The 22,890-nt window shown below is 45.4% G+C and overlaps 1 protein-coding gene across 3 annotated transcripts in view; it reads right to left on the bottom strand.

Annotated features, from left to right (window-relative positions):
* Window positions 1–22,890, bottom strand: part of BCL3 (BCL3 transcription coactivator) — a 26,903-nt gene continuing 4,013 nt past the window's right edge. Inside the window, exons 2-10 of one of the 3 annotated variants that reach the window (XR_015750540.1) lie at window positions 22,486–22,666; window positions 16,574–16,682; window positions 9,267–9,468; window positions 7,899–7,987; window positions 6,477–6,554; window positions 5,656–5,823; window positions 2,304–2,421; window positions 525–1,608; window positions 1–397 (exon numbers count right to left, since the gene is read on the bottom strand). Coding sequence is in view for 2 of the 3 variants with exons in the window: in XM_087971160.1 (XP_087827286.1) it covers window positions 1,100–1,608; window positions 2,304–2,421; window positions 5,656–5,823; window positions 6,477–6,554; window positions 7,899–7,987; window positions 9,267–9,468; window positions 16,574–16,682; window positions 22,486–22,666 (1,454 nt within the window). In the remaining variant the exon portion in view is untranslated. Of the gene's footprint in view, window positions 1,609–2,303; window positions 2,422–5,655; window positions 5,824–6,476; window positions 6,555–7,898; window positions 7,988–9,266; window positions 9,469–16,573; window positions 16,683–22,485; window positions 22,667–22,890 lie in introns of all 3 variants that reach the window. The other 2 variants (XM_087971160.1, XM_087971162.1) reach the window with 2 other exon arrangements.

The raw sequence follows: 22,890 nt of genomic DNA, 5'->3' as shown, positions 1-22,890 counted from the left end.
GAAGGTGCCATCATCATATTGCAATCCCTAACACAATACACAGCCACAAGGCTTAAATACACACAGAGCGACCATATTAACTTCACTCAAGTTAAATTAATGCCTATTAAATACAAAGAACACCATTGGTTCAAATGGATGCTTTTTTTTTACCCCACTCGAGCGTCGCTTCCAGCATTGTGTCAAAAAGTCACCTTCGGCCCTCAGCTTAGAGGAGTGGATTGGGCTTTGGATTTTGAGTTTTCACAGCTCCTCTTCCTTGGAGCTAAAACATGATCCCTGAACAAAAGGTAAAGATTTCGTGTCTGACTCTCGGGCACGGTGCCCAGCTCTGTTTCTTGGCCGAGCGAACCAGGATTGTCCGAAGACATTTTCCATGGCCACGGGGCCAGCATAGCTATAACGACAAAGGTGCATGGAAGGCTGTTATTTTCCCACCGGAGTGGTACCTATTTATCTACTCGCATTTGCACGCTTTCGAACGGCTAGGTGGGCAGGAGCTGGAGCAAGGAACAGGAACTCACCCCTGTAGTATGGAGCGCAGGTCTCGAACCCCTCAGTTTTTTTTTCAGCTGACAAACTCTTGTGTCTTTAACCGCTGAGCCATCACTCACCCCCAAATTGGTCCAACCCAGATTCTGCTCAGATAGTGGTGTGAGGTACATTCAAAGAAATTGGGAGAGAGGGAGATATCGCTGGATCAAGAAGGTCACTGTTGATTTTTTTTTTTTTTTTGACGCCTGAAGGGTCATCTCAGGCTGGCTGGGCTCTGCTACATCATCATCTTTTAACAACCCCATAATCCCTTGCGGGGTAGATTCTGGGCAACTGAATGGAGCTGAGTTTTTACTGGCCGGATGCCCTCCCTGTTGCCAATGCGGAGTTATATTCAGTGGATAATATTCTCAGTGTGCTGGGCTCTGCTACATGTCAATTTGAAAAGGAAGGTAGTTTCAAGTCTGCAGCAAACGTGAAGAAATGTCAGGCTGGAAACCCACGGCGGCAGCAACGCCTTGACTCATTCTTCTGCCTTGTGAAATGGCCCTTGAGAAATCATCCTGCCCCACAAAGCTGCTGGAGGCCTCTGGACTTCCTCTCGTCAGCTGGCCCCAGGGCCACCGTCACTGCTGTGGAGCCACTGCCCTTCGCAGCCAAGAACCGCCTGGCCTTCCAAGTCCAGTAGTCTTTGTGACTGGTCCATCCCTGGGTACCTCATGGACATCCGACTGGCCAGGGTTCTTGGCGGCATGGATACTACCGGATGGTTCAGGCCTATCGGAAGCAACTGGAGAGGATGGGAGGAGACGTGAGGGCTGGAAGGAGAAAAGGGGTACAGGGCAGTGTGAAAGGCAGGATCGGTCATGTTCTCGGGGTGGAGAACCTGGGAGGATCTTGGAAAGCCCATCGGCTGCTCTAGGGTGGATGAATGGGAACTTCTGTCCAGTTCCACGCCAGGCAACGGGGCAGAGGTTGAAGGTCCATTCGTCACGATAATGCTTTCTGGCCTCAGAGTGGTTGTGTTGGGCGAGTGGCCTGCTATGTGAGGCTTTGGCGTGTGATCAGGGCTGGGGATGGTGGAGCAGGAGTCAGGTGAAGCGTGGAGCACGTCTGAAGGGGGATAAAAGCACCGTTAGAACGGCAATCCATTGATTAACTCAACACGTATTAAATTTTATGGGCTGGGTTGTGGTGGAGTAACCTTGGTGACTTTTAAGACTTGTGGACTTCAACTCCCAGAATTCCCCAGCCGGCTGGGGAATTCTGGGAACTGGAGTCCACGGGTCTTAAAGTTGCCAAGGTTGGACACCTCTGAGATGGAAGAAGGAATGACCATGCCTAAATGGGAATTAATTATGGACCTAGCATAAAAGACATATTGCTCTTGTGAGCAAACTGTTTTGAGGAACATCAACGTGATCCAGAGGTGGTATTCAGCAGGTTCTGACCAGTTCTGGAAAACCAGTAGCGGAAGTTTTGAGTAGTTCGGAGAACCAGCAAGCCCTGCTTCTCACTGGCTCTGCCCCCATCCATTCTCTGCCTCCCATTGAGTCCCAGTTGATTGGCTGGGTCTCCTTTGGTTGCCCTTCACAGGAGAACGGAGCTGGAAAGCAGGTTAGTGGGGTGGGGAGGGAAAGGGGATTTTGCAGTATCCTTCCCCTGCCACGCCCACCAAGCCACGCCACACCTGCCATGCCACGTCCACAGAACCGGTAGTAAAAGTTTTTGAATCCCACCACTGCCAAGGAGGCAGTTGAAGCGTGGCACAAAATCCAGGCTGCCTATTTGGGGAAGAAATTACTTACGGCTGTGGGTCCGAAGGCCTGGAGAGCTGCCAGCGCTGACTGTGGGGGACGATCCATCATGGCTGTTTTCGGGGTGTGGGATAGGCCGGACAGCTTTTCCTTTCAGGATGTCAATCACCTGGAGATCCAAAAGAGAAGGAGATGGTGACATGTTGTACTGTTTCTACCGAAAGACTGGATCTGCCGCTGTCAGTTGCCATCACTGAACGGATTACCACAGGTTCAGAGGTAGTATTCAGCAGGTTCTGACCAGTTCTGGAGAACCGGTAGTGAAAATTTGGAGTAGTTTGGAGAACCGGCAAATACCACCTCTCACTGGCCCCGCCCCCATCTATCCTCTGCCTCCCGAGTCCCAGCTGATCGGCTGGGTCTTCTTTGGTTGGCCTGCACAGGACAACGGAGCTGGAAAGCAGGTTAGTGAGGTGGGGAGGGAATGGGGATTTTGCAGTATCCTTCCCCTGCCACGCCCACCAAGCCACGCCCACAGAACCAGTAGCAAACTATTTTGAATTCCACCACTGTACAGGTTCCTTAAGCCTGAGGTCACCTGACTATGCCTTCAACCTCCTGCAGGCTTCCCCACTGACTTCGCATATCAGAAGCTGTCAGGGAAGGTCGGAGAAAGCGATTCTGTGATGGCCGAACGTGGCAACGTTGTCATTGCGTACCGGTTGCTGCGTGCCCGAAATTGCGATCCTGTGACCGTGGGGGTGTTATGACAACTACAACAATCTCAACTATGAGGACCCCTAGTGAATTCCCCGTTGTAACCTCAAGCAGTCACATAAACAAGTGGACGTTAATTTGTGGATAACCTTCAACCTTTCGGTTTTCCAAGGATTCGCGATGAGAAAACTAGCAACAGGTAATAAGGATCTAAATTTTGATTAAATTTAGGTAAAATTTAAGGTCGTAAGGTAAGGAGAGGAGAACCCTCATCTCACCACCAGAACAGGAACCAGAATTTCTGGTTGCTAAGGAAGTTGATGTTTAATTGAGTTACGCCTGATTATATGGCCATTTTTGGAGACGGTTGTTCAGCGAACCCCTGCAACTATGAAGTGAATGTCACGGTTAAATGAAGTGAATCAGGCTTCTGCCCCTGACATTCCTTGTCAGGACCTGGGTGGGAAAGTCGCAAAGGTTAATGACAGTGCCGTGAGATGCTGCTACAACCGTTGTAAATACATGGCAAGCCCCTGAATATGACTGTGGGAACACGGTGACAGGAGTAAGCGCGAGGAACGGTCGTAAGTCGCATTTTTTTCAGGGCTGCTGTAAGTTTGAATGGTCATGAAATGAATGGTTGTAAGTCAAGGACTACCTGTAGTTTTCTCTCTGGGCTGGGTACTATTCAGCAGAAACGGTTTGCTTCAAGCAAGATTGGGGTTTTTGGGCAATCCCAAATCGATCATTTTTCATAGATAAATCATAGGATCTCAGGGTTGGGACAATATTTGGGTAGGGCTTAAAAACGCTTCTCTCCCCCTCCATCCAGATTCATGCAAAACAGGAAATCCTCATCTTACAACAGTTCATTTAGTGACCGCAAGTTACAACGGCATTGAAAAAAAATGACTTAGTTCGCCGGCAGCCTGTGCAGACGGCAGCGAAATCGAACAGAAGAAAGGGGACCAGTCCAGGAGTCTGGGGAGGACTCGGATGAGGGTCCTGCATCCGATGCAGAGATGGGGCCAGGACCATCTGGGAGTGGGGTGCTGACTCCGGAGCCTCCAGAGTCTGGCAGCAGTGAGGCCAAGGACCCAGGGGAGCCTGGTTCCCAGTGTGCGTGTGCACAGAGCTGCCAGAAGGTGAGAGCAGCTGAAACAAAAGGGGCGACTCGGGAGTAAGGCTGGGAGGTGATGGCCCCTCCCATAAGGGATCAAGGACAGGCAAAGATGATGAAACCTTTGCAGGAAGCAAAGTCGTTCGTTCGGTTCAGACTCATTCTTGAAGCTCTTTGTACTTCGATTGGTTTTTTTCCCCTAGTTTGTTGGACATTTCTGTTATCGGCAGCAATTCACAGAAAAGAAAGGTGGGTGCTTATCTCGAGGGATTGTTTGAGATTAATTACCGGCTGGGAATGAAAATAATTCCCAGCATTGCAATAAAATAAGACTTGTTTTTAAAATAAGCGCGTGCATAGTTACGGTCTAGGAAGCCTTGGTCAGAACACTTGCGACCATTTTTCACATCATTTTTGGCACCATCCCCATAGTTCTGTGATCAATATTTGGACACTTGGCAACTGGCTCACATTCGTAATGATTGCCATGTCCCAGAGTCATGTGATCCCTTCCGACAAGTGAAGGGGCAGCCAGATTCCCTTAACAACCGAGTTACTAATTTAACAAATGCAGTACTTCACTTAACAATTGTGGCGAGAAAAATGGGCAAAGTTTACTTAACGTCTCGCTTAGCACAGAAATGTTGGGCTCAATCGTGGATGTTAAGTCCGCCTGTAATGAACCCGGGTCACCATCCGTGGGGGAAATCACCTACCAAAGCCCCACTGCATTTACACCAAAGATGCGCCTCTTGTATCCTCCTGTTGTTAACTTTGAGGAAACGGTTTAACCAGTCTGACTTGAATGACGTCCCTCCCCTTGTAAACACCGCTTTCTGCTTCCTGTCCTTTGTCCCAGATTACAAAGCAATTGCTTTGCGTCTCTCTCTCGATCCCTTTGTCCACATTTCTGGGATAATATTTCCCCTCTTGCTCCCCTAATGGTCTTCTGCAGTCACGACTGGGGTGAGGTTCAAAAATTTTAGCAACAGATTTTCTACCCAGTTGCTGGGTGGGTGTGGCCATGGTGGGCGTGGCCTAATTGGCCTCCTGCACCATGGCAGGTGGGGCTGTTTTCTCGAGCCTCCGGGAGGGTGAAAATGGCCTCCCCTTCAGCTCTGGAGGCCAAAAATGGGTCCCGTTTCCGGCCTTCTGGAGCCTCTGGGAGGCCCGTTTTTCACTCTCCCCGAGCCTTCACGCGGGCCCTTTCCGGCCACAGTTGTTAAAGTGAATCACTGCAGTCGTTAAGTGAGTAACACAGTTGTTAAATGAACCTGGCTTCCCTGTTGACTATGTTAGAAGGTCGCAAAAGCAGATCATGAGACCCTGGGAATCTGCAATCGTTGTCAAGTTGAGTCAGTTTTGCCAACCTTCTGAATTTCGGGCATGGGACCACGGGCGTGGGACGCGGATCAGCCGTAAGTGTGAAAAAATGGTCGTAAGTCCCTTTTTCCAGTGGCGTCGTAACGTTGAACGGTCACTAAGTGAACTGTTGTAAGTCGAGGACCACCTGTACTGTAGTTCTTAGTCAGACGTACACAAATTCACTCCGTAGTATCATCTCACCCTTTTGTTCTTTGCTATCGTCAAGGCAGTGTCGTTGTGGTAATTTTTCAGGCTGCCGTCCGCCCCGTTCCTCACCAGAAGCCGCAGCATGTCCAACAGGCCCCTTCCGCTAGCTGTGTGGAGGGCTGTATTGCCCCCGTAGGATTGGGCATTCACATTGGCGCCATGCTGTAAAACGGGCACAACACACACACACACACAACACTTTAAGGATGCGCAACCACCGAGGTCGCAGAAAGTCTGCATGCACGCTTGCCAAAAATTCAGGGCATTTGAGGAAATGAAAAGATAAGATGGGACTTATGGAACGGAAAATATTTGCTCAGGGATCAATTTCGTATTTGCCGGTCCTTACAATTCTAGGCTGGATTGGTTTACAACTTTTCTGCCACCGTGTGAAAACCTTGGTCAATGTTAACAATGGTTTATTACAAACAAGCCGCATTTAAAGTCATGGTTACCGAGTGGCGGTATTGCTACATGGTTTATGATAATCGTATTCATTGACCCCAGATGACAAAATAAATGATAGTTTGGGGAAGTGGAAGTTTGTCAGTGTTTCCTCAGATTTGACTACTTTAAGTTGTGTGGACTTCAACTCCCAGGATTCTCCAGCCGGCCATGCAGGCTAGGGAATTCTGGGAGTTGAAGTCCACAGAGCTTAAAGTGGCCAGGTTTGAATCTTTCCATATAATTTGCACTAAACTATTGTTTATTGGAATCAAACAATTGTCAAAATATTTTTCTTGTGTTTCTTTAAAAAAAATAAATAGTTTAAGGCTAAAAGAGGATTTTTCTCAAGAAAGGCAAATCATCCTTACCTGTAGCAACAACTCCACCATATCCAAATTATTGTTCTCCACAGCATGAAGTAGTGGAGATCGGCCACTCTTTATATCCTAAAAACAAGAGTCAATAAGGGTTGGTTACAACTGGCATTAGGTTGGGAACATTAATTAAATTTACAATTCCGAAACCATTATTCTTTCCCTTTTCTCCATTTACTCTTTAAAAAACAGTAGTTAATATTAGCACAGTCTTCTATGATGCTCTGAAGTCTGAATTCCCATACAGTGGGGAACACTGTTGGAAACCAATAACTTTGAAATAGATAATGTATGAGGCTTAAATTCTCATGGGGAAAAACAATAATTTTGCTATAATGTAATTCTGTTGTACAGTAAACTCCCAAACATGCACACTAACAATTTATTTCAAATTCATTAACTCCTCATCAAAAAATTATCCAAAGGTCTGAAGTCTGAATTCCCATAGAAACATTGGGGAACACTATGGGGAACCAGTAACTCTGAAACAGGCAACGTATTAGGGCCACTTAAGTTCTCATGGAAAAACATAATAATTTTGCTTTATTCCAATGGAATTCTGTTGTATTATGCACTGTTGTACTAGTGCAAGATGCAAGTTTGCAGGTAGCCAAACATAACAAAAATGAAGAGCTAACTTGAAGGGAAAGAGTGTAACTTTATTGCAAATTCATTAACTCTTCATAAAAAAATGTATCAAAGTAAGATGGCATCATAACAAAATATAGCCACTCAACTCTAGCTTGGGCCTTTTTTGGTCTGTTTTCCTCCTTGTCCTTTCCTACATCTACTCAAACATTCCTTTTAAAAATTCCAATCCTCCACCAGTCAGTTGTTTAAAATTGTATCATCCTATACCACAACCCGTCTCCCGGAATTTTTCCTCTGCTTATTCATTTAAAGTTCTTTTTGTTTACTTTTGTAAAACAAACTTTCCCATTAATCAGAACACCTCCCGAGTTTCATTTAACCATCCCGAGTTTCACTGAAGCAAATACACGCAAAATATCATGTAACTTTACGGTTCTCTAACAGGTCCCTCCATTTCATCCTTTAATCATTCATGGCTTGTAATCAATCACAGAGATTAGTGGAGTTTTTGTGCAGTTTCTCTCAGCTCATTTCTTCCTTCCCACACCATCAAAATGAACAATACCCAATATCTGTAAGAGATGACCAGGCTGAGCCTGAGGGAGGCGTCAAACGTGTCATAAGTCACCAGTCCCTGCGTGTCCAGGTAACAGATCTAAGTCCAGCCCACCTTGAATGCCTCTCTTATTTCCCTCTCATTTCCCTTAACCGCCAGTTGGCCAAATTCTTGTCGAGAACTTGCAATAAATCTTTATACTCATTGAACTGCCTGAATCTCCTGACTTCCCGGGCGCTTGACAATAACCTCTTGAACTCCATACTTACCACAGCATCTACATCTGCCCCGTGATCCAGCAAAGCAAGAACAATGTCACGATTTAAAGATGCAACAGCTAAATGCAACGGGGTAAAACCTATTCGAAGACAACAAGGGGGAACACAATAGGGACATTTCAAAAACGAAAAACAGTTCTTGCCCATTTGCCATTTCGTCAATGATTCCAAATACAGGCAGCCCTCGACTTAATGACCACAAATAAGCCCAACCTTTCTGTTGCTAAGCGAGTTTGACTCCATTTCTTGCTATAGTTGCTAAGGGAATCATTGCAGTTGTGAAGTTAGGAACACGGTTGTTAAGTGAAGCTGGCTTCCCTGTTGGTTAGAAGGTCATAAAAAGAGATCACATGACCCCGGGAAACTACAACTGTCATAAATATGAATCAGTTGCCAAGCACCTGAATTTTGATCACACGACTAGGAGGATGTTACAACTGTCGTGTGAAAAATGCTCATAAGCCGCTTTTTTTCAGCAGTGTAACTTTAAAAGGTCCCTAAAGGAACTGCTGTAAGTCGAGGTCTTACCAGAAAAGGGACTCAAATGTCAATTGCTAAGCAAGGCAGTTATTGAGTGAGTCCCACGCCATTTTGTGACCTTTTTTTGCTACCGTTGCGAAACGAATCACACGGTCCTTAAGCAAATATGGCTCCGCCCACCTTGACTTGCTCATTGGCTGGGAAGGCTGCAAATGGCGATCACGTGACCAAAAGATGCTGTTGTCAACTCATAAAATATTTCCATGGTCTTTTTAGAGTTGCTAACAGAAATCGGGGGGAGGAAGGGGTTTGAAAGAGCAAGTGCGGCAGCTTGGAAATCAAAAGTGCATTCCCTAAATAGTTTTTCAAAGATAGTAACTAGGTGACTGAAGTTTCTGCTGGGCAAATATCTAACTGGAGAACATGACTGATGACTCTGGGTTATGGATGTGTCTAGTTGGAGAATATGAATTATGATACACCCAGGGGGTGGGGAAAAACCAGGGTGAAGGGTGACAATGAATTATGTGTCTCAGAGTTGGCTACACCCAGGCAGTGCCGGACATTTTAACTCCCAATAAATCCTTTCGAAGTTTTGGAAGTTTGGCTCGAGACTCATGATTTAAATGGGGGTCACTACCAGAATCCCTTCAGCTGCATTGGTTATAAATACATGTGCCCAATTTTTGATCGCACGGTTACAGGGGATGCTATGAGGATTGTTCAGTGTGAAGACGGATCATAAAGTCCTTTCTTTCAGTACCAGTCAGTAAACGAAAGGTTATAATTCGAGGACTCTGCTACAAACTCTTTAAATCGTCTGGAATTTTTCGACGATCTTATTTCGTCATGTCAACCGATTAGGTCTCCCTCGCTCACCCTCGAAATTCCGGGCCTCGAGATCCAGTGTGGCTGGATTTCCCTCCAACAACTCCTGCAGGCACCGGAGGCTGCTGTGTTCACAAGCCAGATGGAGAGCAGATTGTCCATGCCGGTCCAGCACCATGGGAGATGCTCCGTGAGACAGTAGGAGTTTCACCAGGGAAGGCTGAGCTATGATAACTGCCAAGTGTAAAGGAGTCTGGAAGGGGGGGTAAGAAAAGGGATTGATCACCGCCAGAGAATACATGGAATTATTAATATTTCTTTCTTTCTTTCTTTCTTTCTTTCTTTCTTTCTTTCTTTCTTTCTTTCTTTCTTTCTTTCTTTCTTTCTTTCTTTCTTTCTTTCTTTCTTCTTTCTTTCTTTCTTTCTTTCTTTCTTTCTTTCTTTCTTTCTTTCTTTCTTTCTTTCTTTCTTTCTTCCTTCCTTCCTTCCTTCCTTCCTTCCTTTCCTATGTTTATTATTTCTAAAATTAACTCAAGGAGGGGAATATATCCAGCCCAACTTCCTCCCTTCTATTTTCCCTAAAACAACAACCCTGTGAGGTGGCTTGGGCTGAGAGAAAGGGACTGGCCCAAAGTCACCCAGCTGGCTTTTTTGTGCATAAGAAAGGACTAGAATTCACAGCCTCCTGATTATTGACCCAAAGTCACCCAATCAGCTTTCATGTCTAAGGTAGGACTAGAATTTACTGTCTCCTGGTAATTGGGCCAAAGTTACCCAGTCGGCTTCCATGCCTAAGGTGGGACTAGAACTCACCATCTCCTGATGATTGGCCCAAAGACACTCATATGTTTTTCATGCCTATGGCAGAACTAGAACTCACAATCTTTCACTTTCTAGCCTGGTGCCTTAATGGCAGCTAAATTTATTCAGTTAAAGCCCCTGGGTTTTTCTGTAAAGGGCTTATTTACACACGCATACACACACACAAACACACACACACACACACACACACACACCAGATGAGCCTCGATACGCCCAGACCCGTCTAGAATTTTTACCAAACCTTTTAAAACGGATTTTAAAAAAGTCATGCAAACCAATGTAGCATTAAGTAAGAAAAAAGGAAAGAAAGAAAATTTTAGAAAAAGTGCAAGAAATGAAAATGAAAACAAAACAAAAAAACAAAAACAAAGCCGCCTTTTTGTTTTAAGACAATTCGCCCTCCGGTGTCCCTTGCTCAGATGGGCGGCCATATAAAAAAAAACTAAAATAAATTTTAAAAAATGAGTAAAAAATCAGTCCGAATCTAAATCCAACCCCTGAATTGAACGCGCGGGGATTAAGGTTTCTGCTACAGGAACGCGCATTTTCATGCACAGCGTCTCCCACGCTTGATTGGTGGGGTGGGGGAGAAAGCTGGTTGGGCTACCCGGGTCATTTCTGGGTAACGGCACCCGCTTGCAGAGGAAGCCAACACACAACAAACAGAGACACCCACAAGGCAGAGCCCACTGTCCTCGGTGCTCTTCCGAGGAACCGCGGCCATGGCAATGCCCGGCAGCTCGCTCCGGCTTCGTCTCAACAGCTCTTACTCATCCGATTCGGAGGAAGCCAGCTGAGTTCCCATGATCAGACCGCATCCCTTACACCTGCCTGCACTCATGCAGCTGGGGGTTTCTCAGAAAAGTGGGGGGGGGACTGGGTTTATATGAAGGTTTATAAGAAACAGAGAAGGAAATGATGGCAGGGGGTGGAATGGGAGCCACGTGGGGGACAGGTGCAACCCAAAGACGTACCCCTCTCGCCCCTTCCCAGTAAGATTGCTAGCATGCAGGAAATGCAGGCAGACTTCTGTGAGGAAGGCACAGCTCGCCTTTGCAAACGTTTCATTCCTTCCATCATGCATGCATGGATTCATGCAGTCATGCAGTCATGCATGCATTTACTGAAAATAAATGACGTGTATAAAATGAATGAAGTTTTATTTGCCATCCATCTCGCATCCAGCAACTCTGGATGGCTCACAACATAAAAAGTTCAAAACAATCGTTAAAGTCATCAATTGTAAAAAAATAAAACCACCCACCCACCCACCCACCGCAGAGAAACACTTTTACAGAAGTGAACGAAAGGCAAGGAGTCCTCGCTTAGCTACCACAATTAGCCACTTGGTCATTAAACGGAGCAGCCACCAAATGCAATCATCATGATTTTTCGGGTCTGACTTCAGCTGTGTTTTGCTTGGCAGACCTGGGAAGGTTTTAAACGTGAGGAATGGTTGCAGAGTTATTTTTCCCCCCCCTCAACGTCAGAACAATTGCCGGAGAGAGATGGTCACTAAATGAGAACTAATGGTAGTTTGTTTCCAAACCAAGGGGCCATGTGCAGTTTAGGAGTCTAAACTTTTACTGGAGATCCATTTAAGGTAGGCGAGAGAGTGGGGAAACAGGATAGCAAAATACAGTGTCAATTTTTCTGCTTCTCCCTGGCTAGCTGGAGAATTCTGGGAGTTGAAGTCCATACAGAATTAAAATAGAGCTGGAAGGGACCTTGGAGGTCTTCTAGTCCAGCCCTCTGCTCAAGCAGGAGAACCTATACCATCTCAGACAAGTGACTGTCCAGTCTCTTCTTAAAAACTTCCAGTGATGGAACACCCACAATTCCTGGTGGCAAGCTGTTCCATTGGTGAATTGTCCTCACTGTTAGGAAATTTCTCCTAAATTCCAGGTTGCTCCTCTCTTTGATAAGTTTCCATCCATTATTTCTTGTCCTGCCTTCTGGTGCTTTGGGGGGATAATATGAACCCCTCTTCTTTGTGGCAGCCCTTCAAATACTGGAATACTGCTATCCTGTCATCCCTAATTCTTCTTTTCCTTAGACTAGCCAGACCCAAAACCTGCAGCCGTCCTTCATCTTAAAGTTATAAAGGTTGAGGAACACTAGTCTATATACCTCCAAAGATCAGAACTGTGCAAACCACAGTAACTACGATACTCTCAGAAAGTGAAAGTTGAACTTCAAAGAAGCAGGAAAGGATAAGTTGGCCTTTGACCTTTGATGTCAGAGTGGATTTCCCCATAGGTGGCCAAGAAAACAAATCAATGGATCATCTCAAAATTCTCACCCTAGGAGCAAAAGACCAGGCTCAAATTATCCTACTTTGAACACCTTATGTGAACACAGCACATAGATGATGGAGAAGGCCGTGGCTCTCATTCAGCCAGTGGCCCGTGGACCCCTTGGAGGGGGCCACAAAGTCATCACAGGGGGGTGATGCAAAGCCTTGAAGAAATGTTATTCTTTAGGTTGAGAACCACTGGTATGATGCATAAAGGAATGATGTAGATGAGAATCTCTTGCTTGAGCAGGGGGTTGGACTAGACGACCTCAAGGTCCCTTCCATCCCTGTTGCTCTACGCTCCAAACAAAGACGTCAGAACAAAGCCACGAGCCCTGACCCCAGTTTCCTCCTCTCTTACTGTGGGTTCGGTGCTTCTAATCCGGCTTTGCTGACCATGAAGCAAGTTCTCTTGAGCAATTGTTTGAGGAAGTGACTCTTGAGTTTTTGCCACCAGCAGAGCTAGGGAAAGTCCCAGGGGTGGAGAGAGAGACGGGGGGCACGCAGAGCCCAAATAGTTGCCACAGGAACTACTAAGCCAACAAACTGTGTCCTCTGTCCGGTACAAAAGTTAAGAAGAGGGGATGACGAGGATGCAATCAAAGTATACCAAGGGCAGGGTCAAAGAAGTCAAGATGGCGGTGGCAATGAGGCAATCGAAACACAGGGCATGATGAAATAAGTCAAAATGGCGGTTACAAGGAGGCAATCAAAGTGCCAGCGAAGGGTCAAAGAAATAAAAATGGTGGTCGCAATGAGGCAATCAAAGACCAGGGAAGAGTCAAAGAAGTCAAAATGGCGGCCGCAATCAGTCAATCGAAGCTCCAGGGAAAAGAAATAAAACATGGTGGATGCAATGAGTCAATCAAAGACCAGGGAAGAGTCAAAGAAGTCAAAATGGTAGTCGCAATCAGTCAATCGAAGCTCCAGGAAAAGAAATAAAACATGGTGGATGCAATGAGTCAATCAAAGACCAGGGAAGAGTCAAAGAAGTCAAAATGGTGGTCGCAATCAGTCAATCGAAGCTCCAGGGAAAAGAAATAAAACATGGTGGATGCAATGAGTCAATCAAAGACCAGGGAAGAGTCAAAGAAGTCAAAATGGTGGTCGCAATCAGTCAATCGAAGCTCCAGGGAAAAGAAATAAAACATGGTGGATGCAATGAGTCAATCAAAGACCAGGGGAGGGTCAAAGAAATAAAAATGGCGGATGCAATGAGGCAATCAAAGCTCCACAGAAGAGTCAAAGAAGTCAAAATGGTGGTCGCAATGAGGCAATCAAAGACCAGGGAAGAGTCAAAGAAGTCAAAATGGCGGCCGCAATCAGTCAATCGAAGCTCCAGGGAAAAGAAATAAAACATGGTGGATGCAATGAGTCAATCAAAGACCAGGGGAGGGTCAAAGAAATAAAAATGGCGGATGCAATGAGGCAATCAAAGCTCCACAGAAGAGTCAAAGAAGTCAAAATGGTGGTCGCAATGAGGCAATCAAAGACCAGGGAAGAGTCAAAGAAGTCAAAATGGCGGCCGCAATCAGTCAATCGAAGCTCCAGGGAAAAGAAATAAAACATGGTGGATGCAATGAGTCAATCAAAGACCAGGGAAGAGTCAAAGAAGTCAAAATGGTAGTCGCAATCAGTCAATCGAAGCTCCAGGAAAAGAAATAAAACATGGTGGATGCAATGAGTCAATCAAAGACCAGGGAAGAGTCAAAGAAGTCAAAATGGTGGTCGCAATCAGTCAATCGAAGCTCCAGGGAAAAGAAATAAAACATGGTGGATGCAATGAGTCAATCAAAGACCAGGGAAGAGTCAAAGAAGTCAAAATGGTGGTCGCAATCAGTCAATCGAAGCTCCAGGGAAAAGAAATAAAACATGGTGGATGCAATGAGTCAATCAAAGACCAGGGGAGGGTCAAAGAAATAAAAATGGCGGATGCAATGAGGCAATCAAAGCTCCACAGAAGAGTCAAAGAAGTCAAAATGGTGGTCGCAATGAGGCAATCAAAGACCAGGGAAGAGTCAAAGAAGTCAAAATGGCGGTCGCAATGAGGCAATCGAAACACAGGGCATGATGAAATAAGTCAAAATGGCGGTTACAAGGAGGCAATCAAAGCTCCACAGAAGGGTCAAAGAAGTCAAAATGGTGGTCGCAATGAGGCAATCAAAGACCATGGGAGGGTCAAAGAAATAAAAATGGGGGTCGCAATGAGGCAATCAAAGACCATGGGAGGGTCAAAGAAATAAAAATTGGGGTCGCAATGAGGCAATCAAAGACCAGGGGAGGGTCAAAGAAATAAAAATGGGGGTCGCAATGAGGCAATCAAAGACCAGGGGAGGGTCAAAGAAATAAAAATGGTGGATGCAATGAGGCAATCAAAGACCAGGGGAGGGTCAAAGAAATAAAAATGGTGGATGCAATGAGGCAATCAAAGACCAGGGGAGGGTCAAAGAAGTCAAAATGGCAGTCGCAATGAGTCAATCAAACCTCCAGGGAAAAGAAATAAAACATGGTGGATGCAATAAGGCAATCAAAGACCAGGGAAGAGTCAAAGAAGTCAAAATGGTGGTCGCAATGAGGCAATCAAAGACCAGGGGAGGGTCAAAGAAATAAAAATGGCGGTCGCAATGAGGCAATCAAAGCTCCAGGGAAAAGAAATAAAAAATGGTGGATTCAATAAGGCAATCAAAGCTCCAAGGGAAGAATCAAAGAAGTCAAAACGGTGGTCGCAATGAGGCAATCAAAGCTCCAGGCATGGTTGAATAAATCAAGTCTATCTGCTCTAGAACAGCCTCTTTCCGGCCCAACTAACCAGGTTCTGCTGTGAAATCATAATTCCTACTCAGCTCCTGCTTTGAGGATATCACATGTGTAGAACTGGTTTCCCTCTCTCAGTCATAAAATTATAGGGCTGGAAGGGACCTTGGAGGCCTCCTATTCCAACCCCAGCCCAATTGCAGGTAGTCCTCAACTTACGCACCGCAACCGAGCCCCAACATTTCTGTCAATCAGTGAGACAATCATTGCATGAGTTTCCTCCTGTTTTATGGCTTTGTTTGCCCCAATTAAGTTCATGGCCATTGTCGAGTAAGCAGCACGGTTGTTAAGTGAATCAGATTGACTTGGCTCGTCAGAAGGTCACAAAAGGGGATCACGTGGCCCCTAAGACATTGCAACTGTCATAGGTACGAGTCAGTTGCCAGTTTTGATCACGTGACTATGGAGATGCTGCAATGGTTGTAAGCGTGAATCACGGCCATAAGTCACTTTTTTTTTCCAGTGCCGTTGGTCACTAAACGAACTGTTGTAAATCAAGGACTCTCTGTGTACCATCCTGGACGAATCTTTTCTTGAAAACCTTTTCTTGATGGCGCACCCACGACGTGGGGAGGCTAGCTGTTCAGCAGCTTAATAATTCCCATTATTCCTCCTTATTTCCGGATCATTGGATCTCCCTCGGACGAGCTCTCGCCAGTCTTGCCTCTACCTGCTCCAACAACCTCCCAGTTTCTTCCTTGCACTGGTCCCCAGTTTCCCGTTTTGAAAAACCCCATATTCCCGCGCCGGAGGAAGCCGGATCCTGCCCTCTCTGGATTGCAGGAATTCAGCCCACTGGCTTCAATTTACCTCAAAGCGATGATGCAACTTTTTCCTTGCAGGGAGGGCCACCAGGAAACAAGCGGTATGCCAAAGCCGCACCCCACAATAGAAAAATCTCCTTCAGCTGCCTCTCTGCTTCTGTTCATTCAACCCTATCTTCTCAGGCTTAAGGGCTAGAAACTTGTTTTTAATTTAAATCGATGCCAGCAGCTTTCTCTCGGGGTCATGTACTTTGAGGAAACCTTTCCTCCATCAGCCCAGGAAGGGTGGCAGATCAGGGTTACACCACGCAACCGTGTTTTCCATGCAAGAAAAACCCCAGGTTCGAAAGATCACATCCTACCAACGAATGAAGAAGGAATGCTAGGAGAGCATTGTCTTAACTTAGCATGAGATAAAAAGCTGCCCAGAAACTCCCTGACATTGGAGGCTCGGATTAGAAAAACACCCGCCTTGTTTTTGGCATCGCTTTGTAGGAGGAGGATCCTACACTAGGGGGTCTCCAACCTTGGAAACTTTACGACTTGTGGACTTCAATTCCCAGGCTGAGGAATTCTGGGAATTGAAGTCCACAAGTCGTAAAGTCGCCGAGGTTGGAGACCCCCGTTCTACACAATGGTTCTCTCCTTGCGGTTGCACTAACCTGTCGCAGGTTGTTGAAAATATCCAGGTCCCGCTGTCCATGGTGGAAGAGAATCACCAGCTGCTGAGCGGCCAGCAGGTTCCCCTGAGCTACAGCAATGTGGAGCGGCCTACGAGAGAGAGGGCAAAGGGGGGTTTTCAGTGAGCCTCCCCACCTCTTTTTAAACCTTTCTCCTGACGGGTGGGGTCCTCGATGCTCTCTGAGCTGGGTGGTTCTCCTGCAGACGTCTCATCGCCCATCTAGGGAACATGATCAGTGCTACAAAAGGAGCGGGGTTTGCTCTGTTTCAATACTAGTGGCTTGCCCTGTTAGTGTTAGTGAAGGTGGTGCCTTGATTAGGTGATAGATAGGAGACAGATTAGACAAACAATATAGATAGATAGATAGATAGATAGATAGATAGATAGATAGATAGATAGATAGATAGATAGATCGACGGACGATAGGTTGGGTGGATGGACGGTTGGAAGGAGGCAGGCAGAGATGTGGACTTCAACTCCCAGAATTCTCTAGCCACCATCTTTAAAATGCATGGATTTCAACTCCCAGAGTTCCCCAGTCATCCCGTTTTAAGACCTGTGGACATGCTGGCTGGGGAATTCTGGGAGTCGAATCCCTACTATCCCTGCTGAGGTGGAAAAACACAGTTCTGGGGTTTCTTGCCTGTTAAGGCCGCTCTCAGAACTCGCTCCCTTTTTTTGCAAAGCGGAGCTCGAACGGACCGAGAGGACCTCCCTCCTCCTCCTCCTCCTCCCCCTCCTTTGTAAATGTGTTTTGCTCACAGATGAGTCCCTGCCCTCAGGGCCCCAACCACACTTCCGGGCGTGGGACCGCGCTCTCTCTCTCTCTCTCTCTCTCCAAGGTCATGCCGCATCGTGTGATTTCACAAAACCTCTCCGGCACTCCGTTTACAATAAAGCGAAACTTGACTTCTGGCGTCGCTGAGCTCCATTCCAGCCCATTCGCAGCAGTGGGAAGGGCTCCCCAAGCAAAGGCTTCCCGTAAGAAGCACCAGCTCTTGGCTGTGACCTTTGCTTCCTGCCTCACCGCCGCCGCCGCCGCTTCCTCACCGGAGCAGCCAAGCCAAGCCAAGCCAAGCCTAGCATCCCCCAAACCAGGGAGGCCTTCAAACTTGACAGCTTTAAGACTTGTGGACTTCAACTCCCAGGATTCCTCCTCTAGTCATGATAGCTCAGGAATTCTGGGAGTTGAAGTCCACAAGTCTTAAACTTGCCAAGGTTGAAGACCCTTGGATTAGATAGATAGATAGATAGATAGATAGATAGATAGATAGATAGAAAGATAGATAGATAGATAGATAGATAGATAGAGATAGACAGATTAGATAGATAGAAGATAGATAGATAGATAGATAGATAGATAGATAGATAGATAGATAGATAGAAAGATAGATAGAGATAGGCAGGCAGGCAGGCAGAGAGAGACAGACAAACAGACAGAAAGAGAAGAGGAAAGAAAAGAAAAGAATGCAAAAGGAAGAGAGAAGATAACAGAAAGGAATTGACAGCTTTAAGACTTGTGGACTTCAACTCCCAGAATTCCTTTTCCAGTCATGTTAGCTCAGGAATTTAACAGATTTAATGGATCATCAGAGTTGGAATGGACCTTGTAGGTCATCTAGTCCAACGCCCCCCCCCGCCCAAGCGGGAGACCCTACACCAGTGATGGCTAACCTTTCCGTCACCAAAAGTGTGCATGTGTGCGTGCCTGCACCCATAATGCAATGCGCGGACAAGCCCCCAACACGCATGCGTGCGCACCTCCCTCGCACACCTGGCCCCCTGCGCATGCACCGCAGATACCTGACAGTCAGCTGGCTGGCGGGAGGGACACGCACATGCGTCGTGGATCGGGGGCCGGCAGAGACGGCTCTGCGCGCCACTTCCGGCACTCGGGCCATAGGTTCGCCATCATGGCCCTACCCCCATTTCTGACATATGGCAGCCCAAACTCTTCTCGAAAGTCTCAAGTGAGTTGAAGTCCACAAGTCTCAAATGGGCCACTTTTGAAGACCCTAGGCCTCCTGTTTGGGTGGGTGGGTTTGGATTAGATCCGGGGTCTCCAACCTCAGCAACTTTAAGGACTTGTGGACTTCAACTCCCAGAATTCCTCAGCCAGCAAAGCTTCAACTCTGGGAGCTGAAGCCCACCAGTCTTTAAAGTTGCTGAGTTTGGAGACCCTTGCCCCAAACCCACCCACTCCTCCTCCTCCTCCTCCTCCTCCTCCTCCTCCTCCTCCTCCTCCTCCTCCTCCTCCTCCTCCTCCTCCTCCTCCGGGATTCTTCTGCCCCCGGGCTAGTCGATCTCCTTCGCTTTTGCAAGCCAGATTTTTTTTCCCCCTCTGCCATTCTGCAGGGCAGGGGGAGAAGATAAAAGGGTGTCTCTCTGTGTTTTGTGTGTGTGTGTGTGTGTGTATGATTGTGTGTGTGAGAGAGAGAGATTGTGTGAGATTGTGTGTTGGTAAGAGAAATTCTTCCCCCACCCTGCCTTCAGGGCCAGCCAACACCCTTTTGCCCCATTCCTGTAAAAGGAGCAAAGTTGCCAACTATTACGTAGCAGGAAAGGAAGAAAAAAAAAACACAAATAAAATAAAACGCCAGCCGGCTAGGGAGGAGCGGGTTTGTGTGTGTGTGTGTGTGTGTGTGTGTGTGTGTGTAGGAGAGATATTTAGCTGCAGCAGAAATGGGGGATTCCCCTTCCAGCTTAAGCTCGCTTTGATTCAAAAGCAGCAGGAACTGTTATTACGGCAACAATAGCAGAAGCATTAAAAAAAAAAAGAACCCTTGAATGCGGCTTTTGGCCCAGAACAGGAAGAGAAGAGGGGATATATAACTTTGCAGGTTATTAATTTGTAAATAGATCAAAGCTGGCTTGTCAGGCAGAGCTTGGAACTGACTGAAAACGTGGTTTCCAACAACCGCCCCGCTCAATGGGAAGGGTCAGGTCGTCCTTGAGTTACGACCGTAACTGAGCCCTGTACGACTGCCACAGAGCCTTACATGTCTGGGTGCTAAACATTGGATCGGTGAGCTGGGCCTCGTTTTACGACGTTTCCTGCCGCCGTTGGATGAGTAACTCGGTTGTTAAGGGAAACTGGCTTCCCCATCGAGTCAACTGGTCAGAAGGCCGTAAAAGGAGATCAGTGCAACCGTGATAAGAATGAGTCAGTTGTCAAGTGTCTGAATTTTGATCACGTGACTATGGGGTGTGTGTGTGTTCCTGTGTTCGTAAGTGTGAAAAACGGTCCTAAGTCACTTTTTTTTCCCAGTGCCGTTGGAATTTCAAACAGTTGTAAGTTGAGGGCAACCTGTAGTTCTTGAGTTACGACTGTAATTGAGCCCTGTCATTACAATCGCAAGTTCTGACGGTCATACAGCCTGACCGCAACTGATTTTACAAATCCTTTTTGAAGAGCGTGTAAAGTTGAATGCAACGGCTGTTAAGGAAGCCCGCTGTTTACTCGGGGGTGACTTTGGTCAGAAATCCAAAGTATTTGCCAGCTTCCAGCAGAAATCATGATTGTACAATCATGGGGGTGGGGCTGCAAACAACTACAAAATGCGAGCGGGTTGCCGAGTGACCAAAATGCAGTTGTATGACCGTGGTTGTGTGTTTCTCCCAGATGTTGGAACTATTTGTAAGAAACTTTAGGGCAGGGGTTTCCAACTTTGGCAACGAAAGAAAGAAAGAAAGAAAGAAAGAAGGAAGGAAGGAAGGAAGGAAGGAAGGAAGGAAGGAAGGAAGGAAGGAAGGAAGGAAGGAAGGAAGAAAGAAAGGAAGAAAGGAAGAAAGAATATAGATAGATAGAAAGAATATAGATAGAAAGAGATAGAAAGAATATAGATAGAAAGAAAGGAGAAAGAAAGAATATAGATAGAAAAAAAGAATATAGATAGAAAGAATATAGATAGAAAGAACACAGAAAAAAATAGAAAGAATATAAATAGAAAAAAGAATATAGATAAAAAGAATATAGATAGAAAGAAAGAATATAGATAGAAAGAAAGAATAAAGATAGAAAGAAAATAGAAAGAGAAAGAAAGAAAGATAGTAGATAGTTATATAGAAAGAAAGAAAGAATACAGATGGATAGAAAGAAAGAAAATAGATAGAAAGAAAGAATATAGAATTTTGGGAGTTGAAGTCCGCCAGGCTTAAAGTTGCCACGGTTGAAGAGCCCTGCTTTAGGGCATTCATCGTAACTTCAAACAGATACAGTGATCAGTCGTAAGTCGAGGATTACCTGTGCAGGAAGACCTTGAATTACAACTATTCATTGATTGACCATTAAAGTTACAACACCATTGAAAAAAGGGACTTGTGACCATTTTTCACACTTTATGACCATTTGCAACATCTCCAGGTCACGTGACCAACATTTGGCCACTTGGCAACTGGCTTGTATTTGTGGTGGGGGTGATCCCCTTGGGTGACCTTCTAACCAGCAAAGCCAACGGGGAAGGCAGATTCACTTAACGACGGTGTTACTAACTTAATTGCAGTGATTCGCTTAATAACTGTGACAAGAAAGGTTGTAAGGTGGGACAAAACCCACTTAACAACCGAAATGCTGGGCTCAGTTGGGGTCCTAAGTTGCGAACTACCTGTATTGAAGATATTGAAGGTATACAATAGTCAGAAAAAATGGGGTGCATATGACCCTCACCCCACAGCCCAATTACAGGTAGTCCTTGGCTTACGACTACAACTGGGACGGTCATAGGTATGAGGACCTATCATAAGTTGCTTTTTCAGTGCCATTAAAACTTGGTATGGTCACTAAACGAATGGTTGTAAGTCAAGGACTAACCGTACAGCTAATGTATCAAGCTAAAAGCACAATTACAATTCAATTTCTCTGCAGAATTTTGCCTATGAGGCCTTGGACCCTGAATCTTTTCAGAAAGAAAGAAAGAAAGAAAGAAAGAAAGAAAGAAAGAAAGAAAGAAAGAAAGAAAGAAAGAAAGAAAGAAAGAAAGAAAGAAAGAAAGAAAGAAAGAAAAGGAAGAAAGGAAGGAAAGGAAGGAAGGAAGAATATATATATAGATATAGATAGATAGTTAGAAAGGAAGAATATAGAGAAAGAAAGAATATAGATAAAAGAAAGAATATAGATAGAAAATAGAAAGAAAAAGAAAGAATATAGATAGAAAATAGAAAGAAAAAGAGAGAATATAGATGGAAAGAAAGAAAAAGAAAGAAGATAGAAAGAAAGAATATAGAGATAGAAAAAAAGAGAAAGAATAGAGCTAGATAGATAGAAAATAGATAGAAAGAATATAAGATAGAGGAAGGAATGAAGGAAGAATGAATGAATGAATGAATGAATGAAAGAAAGAAAGAAAGAAAGAAAGAAAGAAGAAAGGAAAGGAAAGGAAAGGAAAGGAAAGGAAAGGAAAGGAAAGGAAAGGAAAGGAAAGGAAGAAAGAAAGAAAGAAAGAAAGAAAGAAAGAAAGAAAGAAAGAAAGAAAGAAAGAAAGAAAGAAGAAAGGAAAGGAAGGAAGGAAGAATATATATATATAGATAGATGGAATATAGATAGAAAGAAAGAATATAGATAAAAGAAAGAATATAGATAGAAAGTAGATAGAAAAAGAAAGAATATAGATGGAAAGAAAGAAAAAGAAAGGATAGATAGATAGAAAGAATATAGAGATAGAAAGAAAGAATATAAGATAGAGGAAGGAATGAATGAAAGAAAGAAAGAATGAATGAATGAATGAATGAATTCTGGGCATCATAACCCTAATCAGAGAGGTCACCTGCTCCTCTGCAAATTGCCTCTCTTCCTTGACCAAATTTGGTTGTCCAGGGCCTAAACCCCGCCGGCTGTTCCCTTCGTTGCCCGGTTCCTTCTAGATTTCCCCATGCAAAAGAAATGTCTCCACTTACGTGTCTCCATCTTCATCTTGCTGCGTTGCCGTGGCAATGTCCAAAGCCAGCTGGGTTTCTGCAGGGGGCATCAATGAATGAATGAATTCTGGGTAAGAAGGCAGGATTCCCAGCAGGGACGGTCTGGTCAAAGGTTGCAAAAGGGAAGGGAGTTCTGGATTCAAAAATGGGCTGGCCAGACCTGAGGATTCCAGAGGAGGAGAGGAGAGGAAAGGAGATGGCAATGAGAGAAGCGAAGATGGTTTGCTTGTTTATTTATTTCTGTTCCTGCCTTTATTATTTTTATAAATCACTCAAGGTGGTTGCACATATCCAACATACCTCCCTTCTCCTATTTTGACCTCAACAACAACCCTGTGGGCTGGGCTGAGAGAGAGGGACTGGGTTAAAGTCACCCAGTTGGCT

Source organism: Notechis scutatus, chromosome 8 (genome assembly GCF_049901735.1).
Source record: "Notechis scutatus isolate UNSWTSFEM ecotype Mainland chromosome 8, rNotScu1.2, whole genome shotgun sequence".
NCBI lineage: Eukaryota > Metazoa > Chordata > Lepidosauria > Squamata > Elapidae > Notechis > Notechis scutatus.
The sequence above is the reverse complement of the archived record's forward strand: the minus strand, read 5'-3'. Positions and strand labels throughout refer to the sequence as shown.